This window comes from Bemisia tabaci, chromosome 1 (genome assembly GCF_918797505.1).
Source record: "Bemisia tabaci chromosome 1, PGI_BMITA_v3".
Lineage (NCBI taxonomy): Eukaryota > Metazoa > Arthropoda > Insecta > Hemiptera > Aleyrodidae > Bemisia > Bemisia tabaci.
Window position 1 is genome coordinate 50,469,628 of NC_092793.1, and position 23,278 is coordinate 50,492,905.

The 23,278-nt window shown below is 40.4% G+C and overlaps 1 protein-coding gene across 2 annotated transcripts in view; it reads right to left on the reverse strand.

Annotated features, from left to right (window-relative positions):
• Positions 1-22,705, reverse strand: part of LOC140225082 (protein kinase C-like 2) — a 33,712-nt gene extending 11,007 nt beyond the window's left edge. Inside the window, exon 1 of one of the 2 annotated variants that reach the window (XM_072302594.1) lies at positions 22,034-22,701. In XM_072302594.1, coding sequence (XP_072158695.1) covers positions 22,034-22,062 — 29 coding nt within the window. In that variant the 5' untranslated portion in view covers positions 22,063-22,701. Of the gene's footprint in view, positions 1-22,033 lie in introns of both variants that reach the window. The other variant, XM_072302588.1, reaches the window with a different exon arrangement.
• Between the last annotated feature and the right edge of the window lie 573 nt (positions 22,706-23,278).

Sequence of the window (23,278 nt, forward strand, 5' to 3'; positions counted from 1 at the left end):
AACAGAGAGCAGAGCATTGCGATCTCACGTCTCTCGCCATCGCGCCTTCAATTTTGTAGACGCAATACGGACATTCGAACACGAATAGTTGCATTTCTGCGCCGTCATCAACGCGCGTTGAGGTGTCTCTCATTATGAAATATGAGAAAATTAAGGTTAAATTTGGGGCACGTCTTAAAATTGATATTTTGATACGAAAGTTGTGTCGTGTCAGGGAATTTATTTATTTTTTTTCATACGTGTACTCCTTAGAAATCTAAATTTTGTTTTTTTACAGTGACAAATCACTGTAATCCTGTAAAGATGAAGTTCTCAAGGCAAACTGTTGAATTTTACTTTTCCGTACAAATGGCCTATTGCCTAATGGCCTAGAAATGGTTTATTTTATCACGTTAAAGGCATCCCTGAAACTCCCTCAATCATTAAAGGTCTTCTTAATGAAAGAAGCTAAAGATTGACGATCCCTTAGCTATGCCGGGCGGTTCAAAAAGTTGATTATAGAAGAAAACAATCACACATTTTTGAATCCTCGAAAAAAATTTGTGTCGTAATTTCAATAGATAACGTCGGGGAAGAACCGTCAGAGAAGAAGCGTGGATCGTTTCCGAAGACAAACTGCGTTTGAGGACCGCAGTGCTCTGGCCCAGTCAATGACTTCGGTTTCAATCAATTCTCCCTGCTCCGAAGCGATTTGGAGAGGCGCCAGAATAGGGTTGGGATGCGCCGTTCGAAGTTCTCGAGAAACCAAAACGCACGTGCTGTTGAGATTTTCGAACAAGAACACCTGCTCCAGATTGCGCCGCGCCGTGCGCGCCGTCGCTTCGACGTTCGCTCGAGCATTTCGTCGGGCGCAGACGTCTTGCGCTTTCATCCGTCATCGTAAAGGGTCCAGAGGGAGAAAGATACAGAGGGAGAGGAACGGAGAAAGAAGGAAAGAAAGAGGAAGAGAACCGGATGATTCAGTTCGAACATTGAATGGCGAGAAAATAGTAAATTTTAAAAAACCCCAAATTACGGCCATTTTAATTATTTTTAGCTCAATTTCGATGTCATATTTATGATCTGCATAAAATATTAATTATGGAGTAATTTCTAAAAGTTTGATGGATGGACACAGAGTCTCGCTATGCACAGTCAAAGAGAGGGAAGTCGAGAAAATGAGAAACACTAAGACGGGCTTTTTTGAATATCGCTAAAATTCACCCTATCTTTGGGGGTTGATATCTCGAAAACGGGGCGTCGGATGGGAAAACTCTTCTTCTCGGTGTCTTAGAATGCTGTAAAGACTTTGTAAACCAATTTTTAGCCAAATCGGAGGGGGTCAGGTTCCGCGCCTGGCACAGTTGACGTAGAATGACCTAAAAGTAAAGTTTTACGAAAACGAACCTAGTAGCGTCAGCGTCCGCGCAGAAAATTGCATTCAACACATCTTCATCTGCCCTCTAAAATTCTGGAGGCAATTCGACCTCGGTCAGTCCGCGCCCAGGACAAAATTCCAGATTTCTGAGACGCTTTGTGCCTCAGACATGCATAAATCAGATATTATACAATTTTCTTTTTTCAATTGTGATTTTCTGTTATTTAGAGTCTGACTGCTACTTAGAGGGTATGTTCATTCCTACCAGGAGTTACACGAGCAACTTGACCATGGGCTCCTAAAATATAAAATCAAATACAGAGGCTTCCTCTAGGCTGCATTTTTATTCTTCTCCTCTTGAATTAATTTTAAAATTGCAACAGAGCAAGTGAAACCAGAAGCATAAGCGTCCTAAAACCGTGCATAAATTTAAATTAACTTTGGTTCTGTCAGACGTAGGGGATGGGGGAGGGAGAGAAGAGGAGGATACATTACTTAGTTTGTTGCTCTATGTTCAGATGCCAATATAGAAGAGCTTTTTGGAAAATGACCTTTGAATGGAATGTTCTTTTTGAAAATGTGAGAAAAAGATTCTCCGCACCCTCTACGGTGTTCGCATGTATAGTAGATCAACGAACCCATTCTGCGAGACAGAAGATGACCGGACCACTCTTCCTTTGTCAGAGTCTCAGATTTAAGGATGTTTTCGGAAGAAACCTCCTCAGTTCTTTGGTAATTCAGGCATCATTCACCCAAGGCTCCTGTTTCTTTCCCTTTATAATTCCTTCATGATGCCTACTTAATTTGCATTTATCGCTGAATTGCTCTTAGGGATGAACCAGCTTCTCAAATCAATAACAGAGTTCCAATCTTTGATAAATCACCCTGAGCAGTCAGACAAGGATAATGGAGTTTTCAACTAAAAACAATCGGGCCCTTCTGAGAATCGTCTCAATTTTTCTGAAAAAAAACTGCGTTCATTAAAAAAGAGGATGATGATTTTACACAGAATTGAAAATCCATACCAGAAAGTGTGTCAGTAAATTGAGATTTTGCGGCCTGTCACTATACTTTCCATTTCAATTTGAAGGGTTCTAACCATCTAGTTCGGGTCGGATGAGCAGTCAGGAGCCCGCACATTTGCGGATTGCCTACTCTCTAAATTGAAGGCATTTCACGTTTCCCAAAAAACGAAGATTAAGGCTACGACTTCCCCACTGTCGCAGCCTCCACGGTCATTTCATTCAAGGGCAGATAAAATACCTATTAAAATAGCTCTCAGATTAGGGGTATTTTCATGGTATGAATGAAATTTAACTGCACGCCTAAAGAATAGACCCCTAACCCCGGCCCAGCATCTAGTCTTTAGTAATATGAACGTATTTCCTCCCTAGGAACTAAGCCTCAAATGTGGACAGAGTCAATATTAGAATTAACAGTGAATGAGCATCTTGAATTTTTTGTTTTGGTTTATTTTTTGTTCTGTAAGACCAATAACCTGGCAATGTTGGAAACTCTCAGCCGACCTTTACTAATAATAGATCAATCTGTTGGAATCGAGGTATCATTTAATTCAAATGCATAAATATGTCTACAGCTTACAGGACTAACGTATGGGTTCTAAATTTCATTGGGGCATATTATGTGTTTATTTATCTACATCCTAAAGCGTATAGTTTGTTTCAGTTAATTTATGACTATAGTAAGTCATTCATTTGTGTATCGTTGGTCTCGTTCGTCTACTAGATTGTTGTTCTCGATCGTAAATTTTGCTGACCTTTCTCTCAGTCTGTACCTGTGAGACATTGCCATTTTAAGATTTATTTAACTTTGGACAGCACAACGAAAAAGTTTTTCCAGCAGTCATCTCAAATTAGACGGATTAGCTTTCGGTCACTCTAAGAAAGTTTAGGGAGAAAATGATACATTTCCTATCAAATAAGCTTCCTCCTTATTATTTTGCTTATAAGATGACATGGGAATAAATATGTACAATTATTGTATTTATCTTAACCGATCACTAATGTTTTCGTACCTCAGAAAACTACGATTACTTAATTGAAAAGTACTCTATAATAATAGGCAGTTTTTCCAGCAATACAAATAAAGAGACTTTGAATCCGTTAGAGCATCCAGATCATGATTAGCATGTAAGAGGGAGACGCTCATTGGCGATGAATTTGCTGACACGACAGTCCTGTAATAGTATTGTTACTAATTGAAAAAAAAAAAGATTTTCAAACGAAACCAATTTGGTTATAGTAAGCCAAAAATTTTCCCCTTCGCAAGGAAACTTTGAGCGATTTTTAATTCCATACGTTTTGGCTTTCATTTTAAATTATTAAATTTAGGAGGTAATTGAAGTTTAGCTATGACTTCAGATGGTTTTGAAGGTAACAGCCTCAATCACAAATGTTACTACAAAAGCAATCGGAGCTATCTTTTTCGAGCAAATATCGTCGTTACATTCTGTACTTATTGAGGCAATCACCTTTGTTTCATTGACAGACGAATATGGAACAAGTTGTCATCAGTTGGTATTCAAAACAATCCGCAGTCAATATCCCAAAATAACGAGCATTTCAAATTATTTGGATTCAATTTTTGGACCACAAAATATTCACCCTTTTTACATCCATTGTGACTTTGCTAAGATATTACAACTTCTTCTGTCTGTGAGGAGAAAAATGTTTAACAGTCTCTATCTGCGCAAGAATTGTACAATAATTGAAAAAGAAAATGTGTGAATTTCATGTATTCGTATAATTTTAATTGCTTCAAAGTAAAACAAGTATTTGCGTAATCTTGGACGGTAATCCAGAATTGCGCGAAAGGTCTAAGAAAATATTTAAGGATTTTGCGAAAAAGGCACAAGGATTGCGCGAATAGAAACCTTAACATCTGCTACAGGAATGCGCGAATTTTAAAATGAAGTTAATTTAAGGTAGAAGTTTGGCAAAGCAGTAAACAATTCGAAAATAAACGCATTATTATGTTACGCTAGTTTCGGTTAGTTTGTTGACAGATCATCGATGTCTTACCCTCTGATGAAATGTAGTGATATGATTGAATATTGGTCAAGGGTATAAAGAACTTACCTAACTTTTCTCGGAAAGAAATATTTACTCGGGAGAAACGAGGCAACGTTGAAATGCTTATGCGGCATCAAAATACAACATGGGCCTTTAGTTCTATTATTCGATGCCGTGATTATTGTAACGGGAGTTCGGATAATCGCGCCAAACAGTGCAGCCGGCGTTAAACGTATATTAGCGCCTGCAAGACTGTGGGAATACTTCACGCATTGCGCCAAACGGTGCGGTTGGCGCACAGCCAATATCAGCGCCTACAAGACTGCATGAATACTTCTTGCATTGCGCCAAACGCAGTGCAGTCGGTCAGTTGGTCTGAAACGCATATCAGCGCCTACAAGAATGCTAAGGAATACTATTGGACTGCGAGTCATCATTTTAGCGGCTCTGGTGCTTGCACTAGAGCTGCTATTCCGGACGGTCCCAGCTGGGGAGTATCAATGCAGCATGTTACATTGTAGAGACCGCGCGTTGGTTGATGGGAATCGGCGCCATTTTCGGCTATGTTCCTTGTCATGACTTTATTTTATTGCATACTGTTTTATTGTTAGTCAATGCTATGTTGTGTATTGTATTTTTGGAATCATGGTGATACAGTCAACAATTCAAAACTTGTTTGTGCTTTTATCTCGTGATGGAAAAAATGTACTTTACGTTCAAAATTTGAAAATTTGAATTTTAAAGTTTTCGCGGTTAAGGAAGCTTTAACCACTGGGTTGGAGCTTCCTAGTCATATTACTTGATATCAGCTGATAGCAAACAAAGGTTACCAGGGAAACCGTAAACGTCTAACAACTATCGTGGCCATTGGGGCGATTATTGAAATGATATCGACTGTATGTCGCCGCTTACGACAGGACATAGCCCTATCTTAACTGTGTAATATATCGCAATTCGATATTGTTTTGATTTTTAAAAGGAGCAATTCATTCATACAGTTCCGATTAGTTTTGGCGAACGGGCCCTTAACCTACGGCACTCGGCTCATGGGAATTTTTTAACTTGTCCTGGACGGACTCGTCTGTAGCGCCTCGTTCTTCGTTGTGTGTGTGATTTCGTGAAGAAGTTTCCATGGCAATTTGCTTTTATTTGTGAGCTGTATTTTCACGGGATTTTTGAATGTTCTGTACGAATAAATTCGGTGAGTACCTCATTTATCCCTCCTTCCAGTAAAATTATTTCAACTTTTCCTTCTCCCTCATTCTGGACCCACTCATGGGCTGATTATTTTCTCATTCTTGAAACTTTAGACTGGCCTAACTTTAGAATCACCTTAACTAAATAAAATAACCAAATTTTCAACTCTCAAACTATCAACTATCAACTATCAAATTTCAAACTATCAAAATTTCCAACAATGACAAAAATGATTGTAATATACCTATAATGTAATGAAATATACACGCTCTAATCATTTAATTTGTATTACCTTTATGTTATGTACCTACATGTTATACTATTTTTATAATAAATTTTGCCAACATGCTTTTCAATTCAGTCTACAACATTTCATTCCGACGTGGCAATAATGATTTATAATGCCCCTAATCCATTAAAATGAATTACAATAGTAATGCCGCATTATAATGTCGTATTATACATCGCAACGATTCATGTCCTACTGATTATTGATTATTGTAAGATGAATTCTGTTTTCTCTGATTGTATGTTTCATACGTGCGAAGCAAGTACGGGTCACTAGAAACGTGGTTCGTACGGGTGGCTGATGAAATTGATCTTCGAATACCTTTTGATGAGCTAGGGAAATGGAACCATCTGCATCTCATGGACAATAAATAGTTGCCGTAATTAAGGTCATCCCGTGATTAAGGTGCCGTGATTTAAGTCATAAATTCTTCATCTAATTCTTGATTCATCTCCAAAACGTCTGCTAAAGCTTTCATGCGCTTCTCCTTGTATGCATGAATGAGCAAATTGGGTATCGAACAAGCGGACACTTTTTGAAAATTTAGATGATTCTGGACAATATCGTACAGAAGTCCACGAGCTGCAGATAAAACCATTACCTCTAGCTCATCAAAAGTTATTCGAAGATCATTCAACAACCTCTTTGACAAGTTGCAAAAACTTTTCGTTAACAATAGTGTCACACGGTACTAGGAATATTTACTATTTAACGAACCTTATATTTCCCTGACTCAGTCCTAAATTATAGAAGTATGCGTTACTTTTCCAGCAATCCAAAAAAACAATTATACAAAAAACCAATACCTACACTTTCAGATATAAAAATGCAAATTTTTTGCAGCCTCGCTAAACGACTTATCAACCAGAGATTTTTTAGGAAGCGGACCTCCAAAGAGCTTTCAAAATTAAAAGTATACAACAAGTGATAATGCCATGTATTCGCCATATCAAAGCCCAATACACATTTATACACCGGCTACGTAAATCTGCTAAGTTACAAAACATGAATCGACAGTTGTCGGATTGTACATCAATGACAAAATGTGTCTAGGCCCTCATTCTTGACTACAACTACTGCCCCCAGAGCCGCTCTCCGACGCCAATGCGTTGGAGCTTCCTGCTTGTTTGACTTTCTGCTCAAGATTTTACCATAATTAAAGGGGAAATATGTATCCTCATTGTAACGATTCATAAACTCAGATGAGTTTTAATATTATTTTGGTTACATTAAAAGAAAATAGAACGGACGAAAACATCGCGCCGAAATTTTCGATACTTTATTTGAGATCATTTAGGTAAATTCGCGGAAGCTTTTCAGAAAAACTGTGTGTAGCTTTTTAAAAACACATATTAAAAGTGATGCATAACGTTGCAATCAGAGATAAATATGCGCTTTCTTTCGGGTGTACCCGTCGTGTTTTGAATCCATCCGTCTCTTAAAAAACTTGAACATGGCTTCTCTACGATTTTTTACGTGTGATTTTTTTCAGTGGTTGGTGGCCAGAGGCCCCTAGTTCACTTGGGATGTGCGTGTGTGCGTGTTGCATTTTCAGACAGAAGGCACGCTGGCCTCTATCACTCTTGCGCTAAGTTTCCGCCGGCGAGACACACAGTGGACCAATATCAATAGGAGGGGTCGGACAAAATGTGGAAACTCTAAAAGCTTATAACTCCATTTATACACAATTTTGAGTTTCTGAAAGTGGTTTCATTGAGTCCTCGTAGAATTTTCCTCTGTAAGCATCCCCCTTAAAACTTAAAATGTGACGAAATAAACGTCTAAATTCGCAATTTTAGTCAAGAATTTCATGTCCGACCTCTCTGATAGACTCGATCCACCGTGCGACGCACGCAGTGCGAACGCTGGCCTGTCACTGTAATAGGGCACCAGCCTATCAACATCTAACACTTTTTATCAATTTTATTATATTTTTGCCAAAGCGTAATGCAAATTAGTTATCCGCAGGTCTTTATTTTAACAACGAAATTCTGATGCAGTATTCTCAAATTAATTTTCAAAATAATGAATATGTCCAATTAAGTAAAGCCACGTGCGCCATGTTTGTATCAAAGACATAGAGCCCCCCCCCCCCCTCGTGCCCCGTGTCCCATCCCCTCGAGTGCGTTATTCGATACTCGAACACACCCTAATGTCCGTTCCAGGAGCTAATGAAGGAGTGATCAATTTTGCCGTCAGTGCAGTCAATTCTCCGACATGGGTACGAACCTCTACACCGTTTGTGGCCGATAAACTTGCAGAGCATACGAAGAACGGCAACATCGGACGGCGACGGACCGGCGGTGCGTGGACCGGAAGTTAGTAAACGTCGTCTAACGGACGCCTCCACTCTACGTGTAGCGCGAATTCGAGGCGCTAAGTTCAACAATTAAATATAGGTCGCTTACTAATCATCCACTGGTTACTCATCATTCGAATATGTGACACAGAGTCGGGAGAGCCCTCTTAACTTCCCCCGCCAAAATTCTGCAAGACCACGGAGAGCTACTCTGCACGGAGAAAAAAACCTCGTGCATGGGACCCGAAGTTTAGGTCATACGGATTTCTGAAGTTTTCGGATTGAGCATCTGAACACTTTAGGTCTAGCTGTCGAAGTTCGGAACATCTGAAACTTCAGTTCTTAAATCTGAAGTACTTCAGATGTGAGAGCCAAAGTTTTTCGGATATGAAAACCGAAGTACTTCAGATGTAAGAACTGAAGTTTCATATGTGCGATCCAAACCTCAGCAGCTGGACCGAAAGCGTTCAGATGCTCAATCCGAAAACTTCAGAGATCCATATGACCTAAAATTCGGGTCCCACGAACGAAGTTTTTTCTTTGTGTGCCGTGCTAAGGAAAAATGCCGTATGAACCTCCAGGCGTTGCTAAATTTCCTCTGATATGATGCTAATCTATTGCATGGTAGATTATACCCTCTGATCTCCCCCTCCACTCCCTCTTGCCAACCTTTTACTATGGACTTCCACGCCGCCCCCTTCCGGGAGGAACCTAATCAAATACCTTTCTGGGCAACCTACCATCTTGGTGCATAGTTCCTTTTGCTATAATCTCAATTTACATCTCTCAATTCTGCCCAAAGGAATCACGCCCACTTTACATTGTTTCTTATGCAGCTTTTACGAGTACACCCCATCTTTCCCACCCGTCCCTTGCTCTCTTTAGCATAAATACGCCCATCAATAAAAGAACCACTGATTTTGGAGGTAGATACTGGGAGCGCGACGCGACGTGGTCAATTTTCTCGAACCAACGCTGAGGATGAAGTTCAAGTACCTGAGAATCTATATTTTACCTCGGTGCGGTGTTCATTGGTCGGCGGGGACCGTCGTCATAGCTGGGAGTCAAAGCGATCAGGGGTATGACAAAACCAACGGCGTCGCGACGAGACGTGAAGTGACGTGACGTGACGCCGACGCGGACGACCGCGAACCGCGGGCAACCACGTTGCCAGATGTGGCTCTTCAAATCGGATGTCTCACCGAGCGTGTCATGTCGCACACTGCCGTGCTATGGAAAAACGCCGCATGAACCTCCAGGCGTTGCCAAATTTCTTTTGATAAAACAAAAATTCCCTGGTAAACTTATGAATAATTTTTTTTCAATTTTTCAGAGAGTTTGGTTCGTATATTGTTCTAGAGTTCCAGAAAATTTCAAGGAAAAATATTCATGACTTTTTTCAAAAATAAACATTTTATTGAAGGAAATTTGGCAACTGTCGAATGTTCACAGTGCGTTCTTCCTTAGCACGGCAGCGCACTGGGCCGAGTCAATAGGCGAAGTTGGAAAAAATCTAGAAACTATAAAAACTTATATTTTCGAAAATATGAAACAAAACAGTTTCAGAAAGGTCCCATTGGTTTTATCGTGAAAGTTCCTTTCAGAAACACTCCTTAAAATTGAATTTGAGACGCTTTGAAAAAAAATTCTCTGCGTTTTTACCAAGGTCCGTTGGTACCTTTACCATCTCACTTTTTTTACCAATTATTGGTCATTTTACCAAGACAGACTGGTAAGCTTACCTAAAAACCGGTATTTTTACTGTTTTTTTCAGGTAAGAATGCCGCTTTTCTTGGTAACCAGTTCCCGGTAACTTTGCCATTTTATCTAGGTAATTCCACCACAGTCGATAAAAAATATTGACGTTTTTACCAAGGACCAGTAAAATTACCAAGAAAGTTCAATAATTTTACCGAGATTTCTCGGTAAAATTAGCAATTCCATAAATGGTAATTTTACCAAGAAAAAACTGGGATCGAATAGAACCCTGAATTCTTGGTAATTTTACCCTTTTCCTGGTAAATACACCGAGATTTTTTTTTCAGTGCGGAATAAACATCAAAATTTGAAATTAGCCAACGATTTCATGTCCGACCTCGACCACGATTGACTCGATCCACTGTGTGGCGGCTGTGCTCGTGCTCGTGGTGGCGCGGCGTGTTCGCCTGACAACGAAAATCAAAGCCCCTCGGTGGAGGTATTTTGACGCGACAGGCGCGGGGACCCGCGCTGCGTTCCATGTCATCCGTGCGGGAGCCGGGTTCATCGCGTATCCGCCCAACGTTGCCTAGTGGCGATTCTCCCAAGTTGGCAACACTGTTTTCCCGCCATTTACACCCATTAATAAGTGCCGTATTCTGGGTGAGGCAATGTACTTTTGACGGCTATTAAAATGAATAAAAACGTATATTACCTGTGAAAATTTAAAACTTCACGCACAAACTAGCGTACGGGTTAAGTCAGAACTTGCGCTGAAAAAAAAATCTCGGTGTATTTACTAAGAAAAGGGTAAAATTACCAAGAATTCAGGGTTCTATCTGATCCCAGTTTTTTCTTGGTAAAATTACCATTTATGGAATTGGTAATTTTACTGGACCTTGGTAAAAACGCCAATATTTTTTATCGACTGTGGTAGAATTACCGAGATAAAATGGCAAAGTTACCGGGAATTGATTACCAATAAAAGTGGTATTCTTACCTGAAAAGACAGTAAAAATACCGGTTTTTAGGTAAGCTTACCAGTCTATCTTTGTAAAATTACCAATAATTGATAAAAAAAGTAAGATGGTAAAGGTACCAACGGACCGTGGTAAAAACGCCAAGAATTTTCTTTCAGTGTGGAAATTTCCAACTAATTATGGTAGTATCCCAATAAATTGGATTACTCACCCAAATATTGCGGTGCTATCCCAACTTGAGTTATGGTACTACCACAATTAATAGGCAATGTCCATATCATCCAAAAAATTGGGGTGGTACCACAATTTTAGGGGATAACTCCCAACACTTTTTCCCGTGATAGGGTTGATACCCACTACCTACTAGAACAATCATTGGGAGAATTTTAAAAGACACATGTTTAAACTTTGAAAAAATGGCGCACTTATAAGTTCTTTAAAGAACCTGATATGTACATCAACAAATCCGAGCTGAGAGGAGCCATTTTCAAACGAATAATAATCAAGTGGAACTATGAGATATGCAAATCCTAAAATTCATTTGAACATAGTTCCGTTTATCATAATTACGTTCTTATACTCCAAAATTGCATTGTACAATTAACAGATATCACTGTAAATATAAATTAAAGGAATACATCCATTTTGCTCTCTATGTCAGCATTCTCCCCTTACAATTGACCATATTATGCTATCTTGCCCAAAAACCTGTTCATCACGCATTGTACCTAATTCAAAATTACCTTCCTCCAAGCATCCATCCTTTAAGCTCTGATGATCCCAAAGTAATTACCAAAATTTTAAAGCTCTTTAAGCGAGTAAATTCAAAAATTTAGGGTAAATTTTTGGCCTCCGACTTCAATAACCTAGTTACTGCGCGTCGTAATAAATTCACTAACTAATTTATTAACTAAGGGAATATGAGGTGTAAATTTAAGTACCTATTTTTTAAATGATAAAATCAAGTCAGCATGTAATTATTAAAAACATTAATTGGATTACATCTGTATGAGTATCTATAGAAAGAATAGATTATAATTTTTTTTTTTAAAAAAAAAAAAAAAAAACTGATTCAAACGTGAATCATATTTGAATTCGATTTTTCAATCGATTGTTTTACATTCGTCAAACCGGCGGAAAAACAGTATTGCCACTGCCCACCCATCGCGCGCTTTGAGCCGAGACTATCTCGGCTCCGTCGACGATCTCGCGACCCGCTTTCCAGAGTTTCTTCTTTTTTCCCGCTTTTCTTCTGCCCTATTTTTGCATGAATGTCACACTTCGGCGTTGCTCCCGAAACGATGACAGTTGTATCACAATGGGAAGCAGGGGGAGGGGGAGTAAACTCGTTTGGTCCGATAGAGAGAATAATTATTTGTCCGTGCGTGTGGTACGCGAAAATGATGCAATGGCTTCAGTGGCGTGGCGTGCTTTGCGATATATCGATTGTTATGCCATTTAAACCTGTGGAAAAGGATCGATAATCAGGGTGTTCGCAGCGAACACCCTAATAATCAATTCTTTACCATAGGTTTTAATGGCAGAACAATCGATGCATCGCAATTCACGCCACGCCACTGAATGGCTTCACTCAGGATTCACGGGCGCACCTCAATTTGCGACGTTGCATATCTTCTTTAAAATTAAAAAGACGCCTTCTGTCACGCCAAAAAACCCACGTAAAAAGATTAGGACGTTGCTGAATTTTCACCGATGAAATAAGTATCTCCTGAGAAACGTGTCATCATTTTTCGCTGAAATTTTAAGAGAATTGAGACAACAGATACACTTGCACTTTAATTTAATGTCTCTATACAAATTTTAAGTGAAAATATTCACTTCTTTTTTTGGGAGAGGGAAGGGGGGGGGGAACAAACTTAATTTTTCCATCCAAGGTTTGGCGAAATTTGAATTCTCAAATGGCGTTTTTCCTTAGCATAGCAAGGCAAGAAGAATGAGTAGGACTTACACATTACAGGATATGTTGCCACATCGAGAACTAACGGAGATAAATCTAAGTTTTATTGAAAAAGTTCAAGATCAACTGATGCGAGCTACCCTGGTAAAAATTTTGCGATAGGAGCTGCGTTTCAAAATACCATAGGAGTTCTTTTAGCCGATTGAAAAAGGCGATAGAAAATCATATAGCTAGCTGTAGAAAGTGGAAAAATTCGTACGGCCGGGCTACACGAAGCGATAAAAAATTATACAGCCGGGCTATAGTTCCTATCGCCGGGCTTTACACTTTATCGCCTGGCTGTTGCTTTTTCGCCATCGGCTATAAAAGACTATAAGATATTGTGTAGAAATTCGTGTGCTTTTTAAATCCTTAAGTTTGTACGGAATCACCTTAATATTTACAAAACGCACATTATATTTTCCTATACTACATATTTTTTCTCATAAATTAAAATGAGAATAATCCATACAGAGTGTGCAAACATTTCAAAGTCATGAGTTGAAAAACGTTGACTCCACGAGATTAAATATTAGAGCCTAACACAAAGCGGAGCGGCGGCGCACTGGCGCCTACAAACCTAACAGGGATACTTCACGCCTTGCGCAATGCGTGAAGTATCCCTGTTAGGTTTGAAGGCGCCAATGCGCGTTTCGCGCTGGCTGCCCGCCCGCCCGCCGCGGCGCAGCGTACCACGGCGCTTGAAGCAACTATTTCACACCAGAGGTATTGCACACTATCATACGAAATTGCGGGTGCTCCAACATGTTAGGAATGGCAGGCATCCTTCAAAAGTACGGAGCTTTCCTCGCAAAATAAATCAAGATACTACGGCATAAAGAGAGAGCGGTAGTCCAAAAACTCACTAGGTCCTAGCATCCGTAATTAGTAACGTTTAGCACAAGGTAGATTTACACAGGTATGGACAGAACTTAACAACTGGCCTCTGATTGGCTCTCCAGCGGCCCCTTAACGTCAGCCATTTTGAATGTTTTGATTATTTTGAATTATTATGTTCGGTTTATCGTTTGTCAAAATTTTGTTGGATTTTTTGCACAATTTTGATAATGCGATATTAATCTTAACGTTTAAACGCACAAACGTTTGAATGTTAATTTGATTGTAATTTAATTTAAAAACGGGCCTTTTAACCTATGTCACGTAGTCATGTGACACGTACTGAGGCTCATGGGAAATTTTCAACTTGTCCATACCTGAGTAAATCTACCTTGCGTTTAGCGTACACTTTATCGTCAGGCTGTTGCTTAATCGCCATCGGCTATAAAAGGCTATAAGAAATTGTGTTGCCGGTTATAGAAGCTATTGGAAATTTTACAGCCAGCTGTAGGTCTATGGTATTTTGGAACACATATTCTACGGCCAATTTTTACTAGAGGATGTAAGTTCGTTCGTTCCTTAGAGATGAGCCTGGGAAAGCGTTAATTTATACGGACGACACGATTCATCGCACAGTGTAGTTCGGTGTTGTGGCGGGCTTTGCGATATATCGATTGATCTGCCATTAAAGCCTATGAAAAAGAATCGATGAACAGGGTTTCGCAACGAGCACCTTAAGAATCGATTCTTAACCACAGCTTCAAATGGGAAATATCGATAATCGATCATTCACGCCTCGCCATTGGTGTAGTTACGTTCTTATGCCAGGAGAGGGATGATGTAAGAGGAGGGTTTGAACTACATTCAATGACACTCTGGAAATAATTATTCACTCACATTCAATTGGACGTATGCTAAAAAGAACTATGTGCATGGGGGTTGTGTGGAACATAGTTCCTTTTAGGATAAATATGTTCAATTAAGGAAATAAAAAAAGTGTTCTTTTCAAATTGTTATAGGTCATTTTCATGTCAGTCTCCTTATATCCTACGTGACTGTTGAAAGAAGTGCAATAGGTACTTTTAGGGTTATTGGTTGAGACAATGCGGCAGTCTTTGTCATCAATGAATCGAAATTCATGTTTATTTTAAGATTTATAAGGTCTCTTTTGGGATGTAGTGAATTTCAGAATGAAGAACGCTCTTTCATTCAGACTCTTCTCCACGGAGTTTTCTGTGGATGCTAACTCCCACGGGAATTCATTCGCGAAGCTGTTTAAATAGGGTTCTTTGATTATGTACTAATTTCGGCACTGTCTGGGGGTATTTCAATCCTTAATTTTAGTTTTCTTCATTTCCCTACGATAGTTCGCTGTGTTAAATTTAGTATTTCAAAGACTTCCAAGATCGGTAATTCACAATTCAGGATTCTTATCTAGGATCGTCATTTTTCTGATTTCCAAATTTTCCGATCTCTTAACGTTATCGCTACTTATTCCCGACAATTTTTCGAACACACCGAAGTGGTTTACACAGTCACTCTCTCTGTTCTTCAATTTCCGTTTTGTTTTAAAAATACCTAAATACTCATTAAGTATGGATTATTTTCACGCAAAAACCAACTTAGCGCTGAGCCCTAAAACTTCAGGTAAAATAGCGCCAACAAGATGAGGCACTAGTGGTGCTAAGCCCCACAGGCTTTGGGGCTCAGCTTTACTGCCTGTGGTTGGCGCTATTTTACCAAAAGTGTTAGGGCTCAGCTTTAAGTTGTTCTTTTAGTGTTCAATTTATCCACACTAAATTTCTAGGACGATTTCAATTGGCTCCATGAATATTCTCAATAACCACTCAAAAAGATACTCCACAGACAGTTTTTAGACATAGTAACAAGATCCACATCAAATTTCCCAAAATGTAAAGTTATCTTTTAATATTTTTAAACTTTGTCCCCTAATTTGTCTTTAGGTTTTTTTTCCAATTCAATTTTCATGATACTTTAAGGTGACCACATTATGCAGTGCGGATTTTTAGGGACAAGAGACTATGAATTTTATGATATATTTAAACATTTTAATATCCACCGGGGAATTGAGGATTCGAAACTCACCTTTGATTTCTACGTTTTTGAGTTCAATGTAGAAGAAATATCTATCATTTTAAAGTTTGTAAAGCTTGTTTTTCCAGCATGTTGTTTTCATCTAGTTCCTTTAATATAATTTTCATGTAAAAAAATTGATCGTTAATTATCAAAAATAATTATAAGTGGAATATTAGATTCATAAATAAACTCTCCTCATTAATATCAAATAATAATAATATTTTTTTTTTAAATGACTCGAGGGCACCGATAAAAAAAATGGACAAGGTAAAAATAAACCAATTATTTCTAAGATTCAAAGAATGAGAGAAGATAAATGCGGGTATTCCACAAAGAGGAAGGATCCGGCAACCAAACCACACTAGCTCTAAAATTAGAACGTAACGCGTAACAACTAATAGGGAGTCAATGAATTAGTGTGAGACAAGTTAAAGTTCAACGAGTAATTCTTCGAAGTCACAGGTGCCGTTACTGAGGATTTAATTGGCGAAGCCTCCTTGAACCTTTATCCTCGGCCCACAATTTATCACTCCCCTGACGTAAGAGCGTACCTCCACTTCCACATAAGCCTTGGGAAGCATAGAGTCACACGGGGCACAGGGTTCTCGTGGGACTTTAGATACGCCCTTACGTCAGAAGGGCAACGAATCAGTCAGATTAGACGTGACCGTAAGATGCATCATTCCCATTCCACAACTGGAGGCTTTCTGCTTCTTTGAGGTGAAGAGTATGCCCAGACTTCGGATTTTCATTCAACGGAGACGGATTTCTGGAAGAGGTCGGCAGGAATTCATAATAGAGATCAGGTCCGCAATTATAGAGAGCGTCCGACAATGAATGTTGAAAATGAAGTTGCATCGCCGTTATGACTAAACAGCTGGACTGGTATGGTCATGCTAACAGGATGACGTAAAGGCTGCCGAAGGGGGTGCTTGATTGAGTTCCTCCTGGGAGGAGCCGAAGGGGGTGACCGGCGAAAGGATGGCGACCGGCGAAAGGATGGCGACCGGCGGGCCGATTATTGAAATTTATGGAGAAAGTTATAGATAAGGAAGACATAAGGAGTATAGAGCGATCCTATTGGTTGAAATGGGTGGTTCCTATAGACTAAGGGGGTAAAAATGATGGACTAACGGGTCTCTCGTGGGTTGCCGTTACTTAGTCTATTAACTACGTCCTTCGTCCATTACCACCACCCGCTTCCACCGATAGGATCCCTCCATATCCTTCTTGTCCTCTTAGTCTATTGCTTTGCCTATCAATTTCAATAACCAGCCCGCTGGGGTTTTAATGAAGTGAGTGATGTGTTCCTGAAGGGCTTTGGGAGAATAGTAGACTTCGGTGGCCAGGTGTCGCAGAGCGCCAGAGAGCGCTGTGAAAGCGGCTTTTATGCATCTATGTATGTGTTCCACATATTCCGGAATATTACTTCATGATGAGTCAGAATGGTCTTCAAAACTTGTTTCGTGATCATAGTTTTTTAGGTGAATCACCTCAGAACCCCGCCTCAATTGCGAATATCTTCCTCAAACCCTCGACCTCAACATCTATGCACCACTATTTAAAGCTCCGGCAACAGTGTAGCCAGAGGGAGAGAGGCCCAGTATAACCGGACACCCCCTTAATCGAACAATTTTCTTTAAAAAAGAGGCATTTTTTGTGAATGTCAGGAATTTTTACCTTTAAAACCCCCTTGCACGAGAGATTTCTGGCCACGATACTATACTTCGGACTGTCGAATCACATACATTCTCACAGCCATGCGAGGGCAGCGAACCGCCAAGAACGTGGATCAGTGGCGTGGCGTGAATTGCGATATATTGATTGTTGTGCCATTTAAACCCGTGAAAAAGATCGATTATCAGGGTGTTCGCAGCGAACACCTTAGTAATCGATTCTTTACCATATAGCTTCAAATGGCGAGATATCGATAATCGATTATTCACGCCACGCCACTGACGTGGATAGAACGTGGACGGGATTGCTTTCGAATCCTTTCTGATAAACTTCCTCCTGATTCAGTTTAGTACGACAGAAAATGAAAGACTATGTAGCTTGACCGGTAGTTGTAATGAAAAGAGTATTAAAAATTACCTATCCTATACCTAAAAGATAATTATTTCACTTCCGCTTCTCTCTGAAGGTTTCAAATAGAAAATCGGATCACTGAAGCTTCAGTCTAAGCTTTAAATTCAAGCTCCAACTTTACGAAAGAAGATCCGCTCTACTGTATCGATAGCGCGCGCACGTGTTCTCTGTCACGGCGATTTTTATTTAAAATTATTCCGAGCACGAATTAAGGAGCCGGTCTCGCGCCGCACCACCTTACTAACCTTTAAGCTGTACGTTAGTTTATCGAGTCCTCGTGTTTCTGTTGCCCATTACTGGGATCCCTGACTCTCCTCGCCACCACCTCCTCATCACATCGCTCATTTGAACCGGAGGACGCTTAATTAGATAAAAGCTTTGAATATTCGAGGCGTGTGCTCTGCAAGTCGTGAAAACGAGGAAGCCCATTGAATTAAGTCAATTGCCACCGCTTCTTGATTATGTATACTGATTGTGAGTTCGACTGGGTAAGGAGTGAGATTGCGATTGCGACCTTGAGCGAGGCTGAGGTACTTGCTCGGCTGTACAAAATATTTGACAGACCCGCCCAAAAAGATTTGCCTGGTTCAGTGAAAACTGAGCAAGCATTCCAGCGGGCCGATTATTGAAATTGATGGACAAAGCAATAGACAAAGAAGACATAGGGAGTATGGAGCTATCCTGTTGGTTGAAATGAGTGGTTACTATGGACTAAGGGAAAAAATGATGGACTAACTATCGGGTTCCTCATGAGTTGCCGTTACTTAGTCTATTACCTACCTTTTTTGTCCATTGCAACCACCCGCTTCCACCAATAGGATCCTAGATCCCTCCGTATCTCTTTTGTCTTCTTTACCTATAGCTTTGTCTATCAATTTCAAAAATCGGCCCGCAAAGCCAGACTATAGCCGGGGCACGGGGGTGTTACAGCACCCCAGGTTCCCGGCCCTACAAGCCCCCAAAACGGTTTTTTTTTTAATTATAATTTTCAATTTATTCTCTGCAAGTGGTCCGATCAAATCTTTTGGGGCCCTAGGAGTCTTGGAAAGATTTTGGAGGATTTGAAAAGTCCCGAAACTAGGATATCGTGGGTCATGGTGTCCTTAAAGTTCAGGACTATGGACTATTAATGACCAATTGTAAAACTGAGACTGAAAATCCGACGAAACTTTGAGATCAGGATTCCGTGCATGGACCCTGCATGTCGACGGTGAAAGTACCGGACCACGTGTCTCGGTTTGCGATGTTGTAGACTTCCTGTCATACTTAATTTTTTTTATGGAAAGCAACTTGATGTCCATTTTTGAAAACTCCCGTGTTTTTCTTCTCTGTACGCGAGGAAAACTCTATGAATAGTTCAAGAAATGATATTGATTTTTCTCTCTTACAAAAAAATAAAATGAGAGGGCGGGTTTTTTAAACATCGAAAACGAGATACGCGATCTGGCAGTTTCACCGTCGATATGACAATTTTTTTTCTTTCATGTTCGGTCAGAGGATTGATTCGATCTTTCAGGGGCCTCAGCCTGTAATCCGAAATGTTCTCCTTTTTTGAGAGGGTGAGACTAGAATTTTTGGGGCCCCGCTCCCTGAAGCTAGGAATTTTGGAGCCCCTGAGACAGGAATTTTGAGCACCTCAGGAGTCATGAATTGTGCGCCCCCTCAAAAACCACAATTTTTTTTCATATAAGGTCGCAAAGCTCTTAAATCAGTATATTTTTTTCTCGGGAGTCCGAAAACATTGTGAGGGCGTCTAGGACCCTTTAATCTCTTGGACACGTAATCCGCCTTCAATTCACAAAATACAACCCACAATGTGTGGAACCTTTTACTTGCAAGTACTCCGGGCCCCTGAGCGCTGATCCGCCTCGGAAACAAAAAACACATTATATTTTCCAGTAGTACATATTTCTTTTTCATCAGTTTAAAAGGGAATAATCAATGCAGAGAGTGCAAACATTTCAAAATCATGAGTTGAAAAACGCTGACTCCGCGAGTTTAAATATTAGAGCCTAACACAGAGCGGAGCAGCGTGTTAGCAGCGCAGAACGCGCACTGGCGCCTACAAACCTAACCGGATACTTCACGCATTGCGCAACGCGTGAAGTATCCCGTTAGGTTTGTAGGCGCCTGTGCGCGTGTCACGCTGATTGCCTGCCGCGCCGCAACGCTTTAAGCAACTATTTCGCGTCAGAGGCGTTGCACAGTATCCTGCAAGATTGAAGGCGCTCGAAATAACTAGTTAAAGAGGACTTTCAATTTTGACTGCATCTGTTACTGAAAAATGGTTAATTTGGCATTGGAGCGTTTCCTAGGCTCCCGCTTTGGTTTTCATCTTATCATATCCGTACAGTGTACACATGAACATATGTTTTTATCTGCTCTTAGAGTCTGTACTCTTCCATGACTTGATTCATGAATGAAATGTTTTTAAGAATGAAGGTAGTAGTAGTATGCATTTATTTTTGAGGTGGTTCCTGTCATTTAAATGAGGAGAAAAAAATGTGGACATAACATGTCCACAATTTGGACAATTTTGGACATATTCATTGTTGACATTAAATCATGTGGACTTAATAAAGACTGGACTTAACGTTTAGTGGACATAAATAGCGGTGGACATTTATTTAATGGACGAAAGGTAGGTAGACATAAAGTCCTGGAAGCAAAATGAATAGTACCACGATTCCTATCAGTTTAATGTACAGTACTACTCAAAACATGTTTGAGTTTCTGAAGACCATAAATATGTTTCATGTAATGATCGGTCAACTGATCACAACCGATTTGGGCCGAATCAGGACCGATTGTGAGAATATCTCGCACTATAGTATCAGTTTGCTTCATGAGGAGCATCGGGGTTGTCACGAGGTTGTGGCGGGGAAAAAATCGTTCCTCTTACAATGCTCATTGTAGATTCTACGTCCCACTTTTTTTTCTAGTTGTAGGTAGTTGCAATGTTCCTCTTGGAGTGACAATGTTTTGGTCCCAATAACTATGTCGCATAGTCACCGTAACCGAATCAATTTTTACCACAAAAATAACATTGTATTGTAGCTAGAAAACTAGAAACGTAGGCGGGCCCCAGAATCCACTGTGAGCATTGTCGGAGCAGCTATTCTTTTTTCGCTCTTAGGGTTGTATATCTGTAATCTGTTTGACGCCAGTTAATATGAAACGGACATCATTGTGATGTGTGTGAATTCACATTTTTTAATTCACGTCAAACTGATGTCAACCTCTTCTATTAAAAAAAGTCCAATAAAATAATGGTATGCCAAATGTGCTCACTTTGACAAATCATTATTTTATTGAATTGTATTACAAGGTGCAATATGTAGATTAAACTTGATTAAAAAAAGTCTGTTTTGATCAGTCTGACATCAGATCGACCTACATTACACTACGGTAGGAGAAGCCAGAGTTCTTCATATCCTCGTTTCCCAGACGAAGGAACATTACTCCATTTCAAGGTTGCAAAAGTGACTCAAAGAATAAATGGGTGTACAAGAATGTACTTGTGCAATTACTGTTCAAAATTGTTCTGATTTTTGAATGAAAGCAGAACAAAAATCGGTGAAATTTTCAGTAAGACAGTTCCAAGACTGTCCTGGTAAAAGTGCAATTTGTCGGAAGAGATTTGGCAACATTGAAAAAAAAGTTACGTTTTTTCGCGAGGGAAACGATGATATGTGATGCAGCAGAGGAAAGCGTGCTTGAGGTGGAAGCCCGTGTTGTTCAGTACAGCAGAAAGTCTGTTTGGAATCAAGAATATCGATAATTTTCACACTTTGCACTTTGTTGTAACCATAATACACTTTATTGCTGATGATTATGAGCGTTCGAAGTGAATCGTTCCCTATATGGTTGCGGCAACAGCGCAATCAAAAACGGCGGTCTTTTCGAAACATTCCTTTCTGGTCATCGAACTTATATGAATCGCTGCAGAAGGCTCATTTTGTTGAATTTTTGGAAGTGCTCTGTGCCAAATAATGCAAAATCGATCCCAATAAGGGTGGTATGTCAACATCCCTTCCTTGAGGCACATTATGCCCTACTGCTACGTCACATACACTGTTCGAGTTGATCAAATGAATCAGCTTTGTTGATTTTTTTCACCATTCAATTTGAATCAATTAACTCGAACAGTATAATCGTTTCCACATGACTCACGCGTGTTGATGGAGAAAAATTGAACTTACATCTTGATAACTGGTTCTGGCTCGTTCATGCTGCGACGATCCGTAACGCTTCTGAGAGGAACTATTGGAACTTTTTTTCCTGGCGTGGTTACCACCAGTAAACATCATATTGTCGGCTAAAATTCTCATATTTCCTCCTCAGCGAAGAAGAACTGCGACCACTAACTAGAGAACACACTGCACTTGCGCATGGCACGCATAAACACGGCAGCACTAGGATTCACTAGGGACATTGAGATTAGGGTTTTTTGGGGGTGGTTCACTGGAAGTTTGACGCACTGGGGGGCACTCGGGGCACACGGGGGAGGGGGATTTTCTTCATGTCTCTACGGATGCGGACTCCGGGTGCGGCAGGAGTTGAGACGGCACATTCACCGATTACTGAAACCTCGCCGGAAGCCGAGCCGAAGCGAACCTATTTTAACTTTTTTTCTCCTTTTGAAAGCCGAAGCCAAAGCCAGCGCCCGGCGGACGGAGAGAAGTAGAAAGTCGGCATATGCGAGGTGGTTCCGACGCCTCTCGCGCGACTTGAGAAACAGTCCGATTCTAAATAAGAAAGAAGAAAATTCTGGGGTGGGGAGAGTGAATTTAGCCACGCCGCCGCGCCAAGCCGCGCCGCGCGTCCGGCACACAGACTCAAATAGACTCCCCGATCCCAACTGGAATGCTAAACGCCGTTCAATTTCAAAATAACATACGGTGAAACACTCCCATTTGTACACCGAGTGTCCATTCACCGATCGCCGCCATCACCCCGCAAATTGGAAACGAGCGCTACAAAATCCACCCTCGCCACCCTCTCCCTCGATATTCGCCTTCCCGCCGTTCCTTCTCTACCTGCACTGCCGTGCTACGGAAGAACGCCGTAAGAACATTCGAAAGTTGCCAAATTTCTTCCAATGAAGTGTTTATTTTTGAGGAAAGTTATGAATTTTTTTTCATTCAATTTTCAGAGTCTTTAGGTAAAATTGCGAACTAAATCATTTGGAAAATTGGGAGGAGAATATTCGTGAATTCACCAGGAAATTCGCGTTATATCAAAGGAAATTTGGCAACGCCTGAAGGTTCATACGGCGTTTTTCCTTGCCACGGCAGTGCAGTCCTCCGCGTCCCCCAATTTTACCATTGGAACCAGCTCTGTCGTGCGATGGAAAAGCGCATCATGAGCCTTCAGGCGTTGCCGAATTTCCTTTGACAAATCAATAATTTTCGAGAAAATGTGTGGATATTTTTCCTCCAATTTCT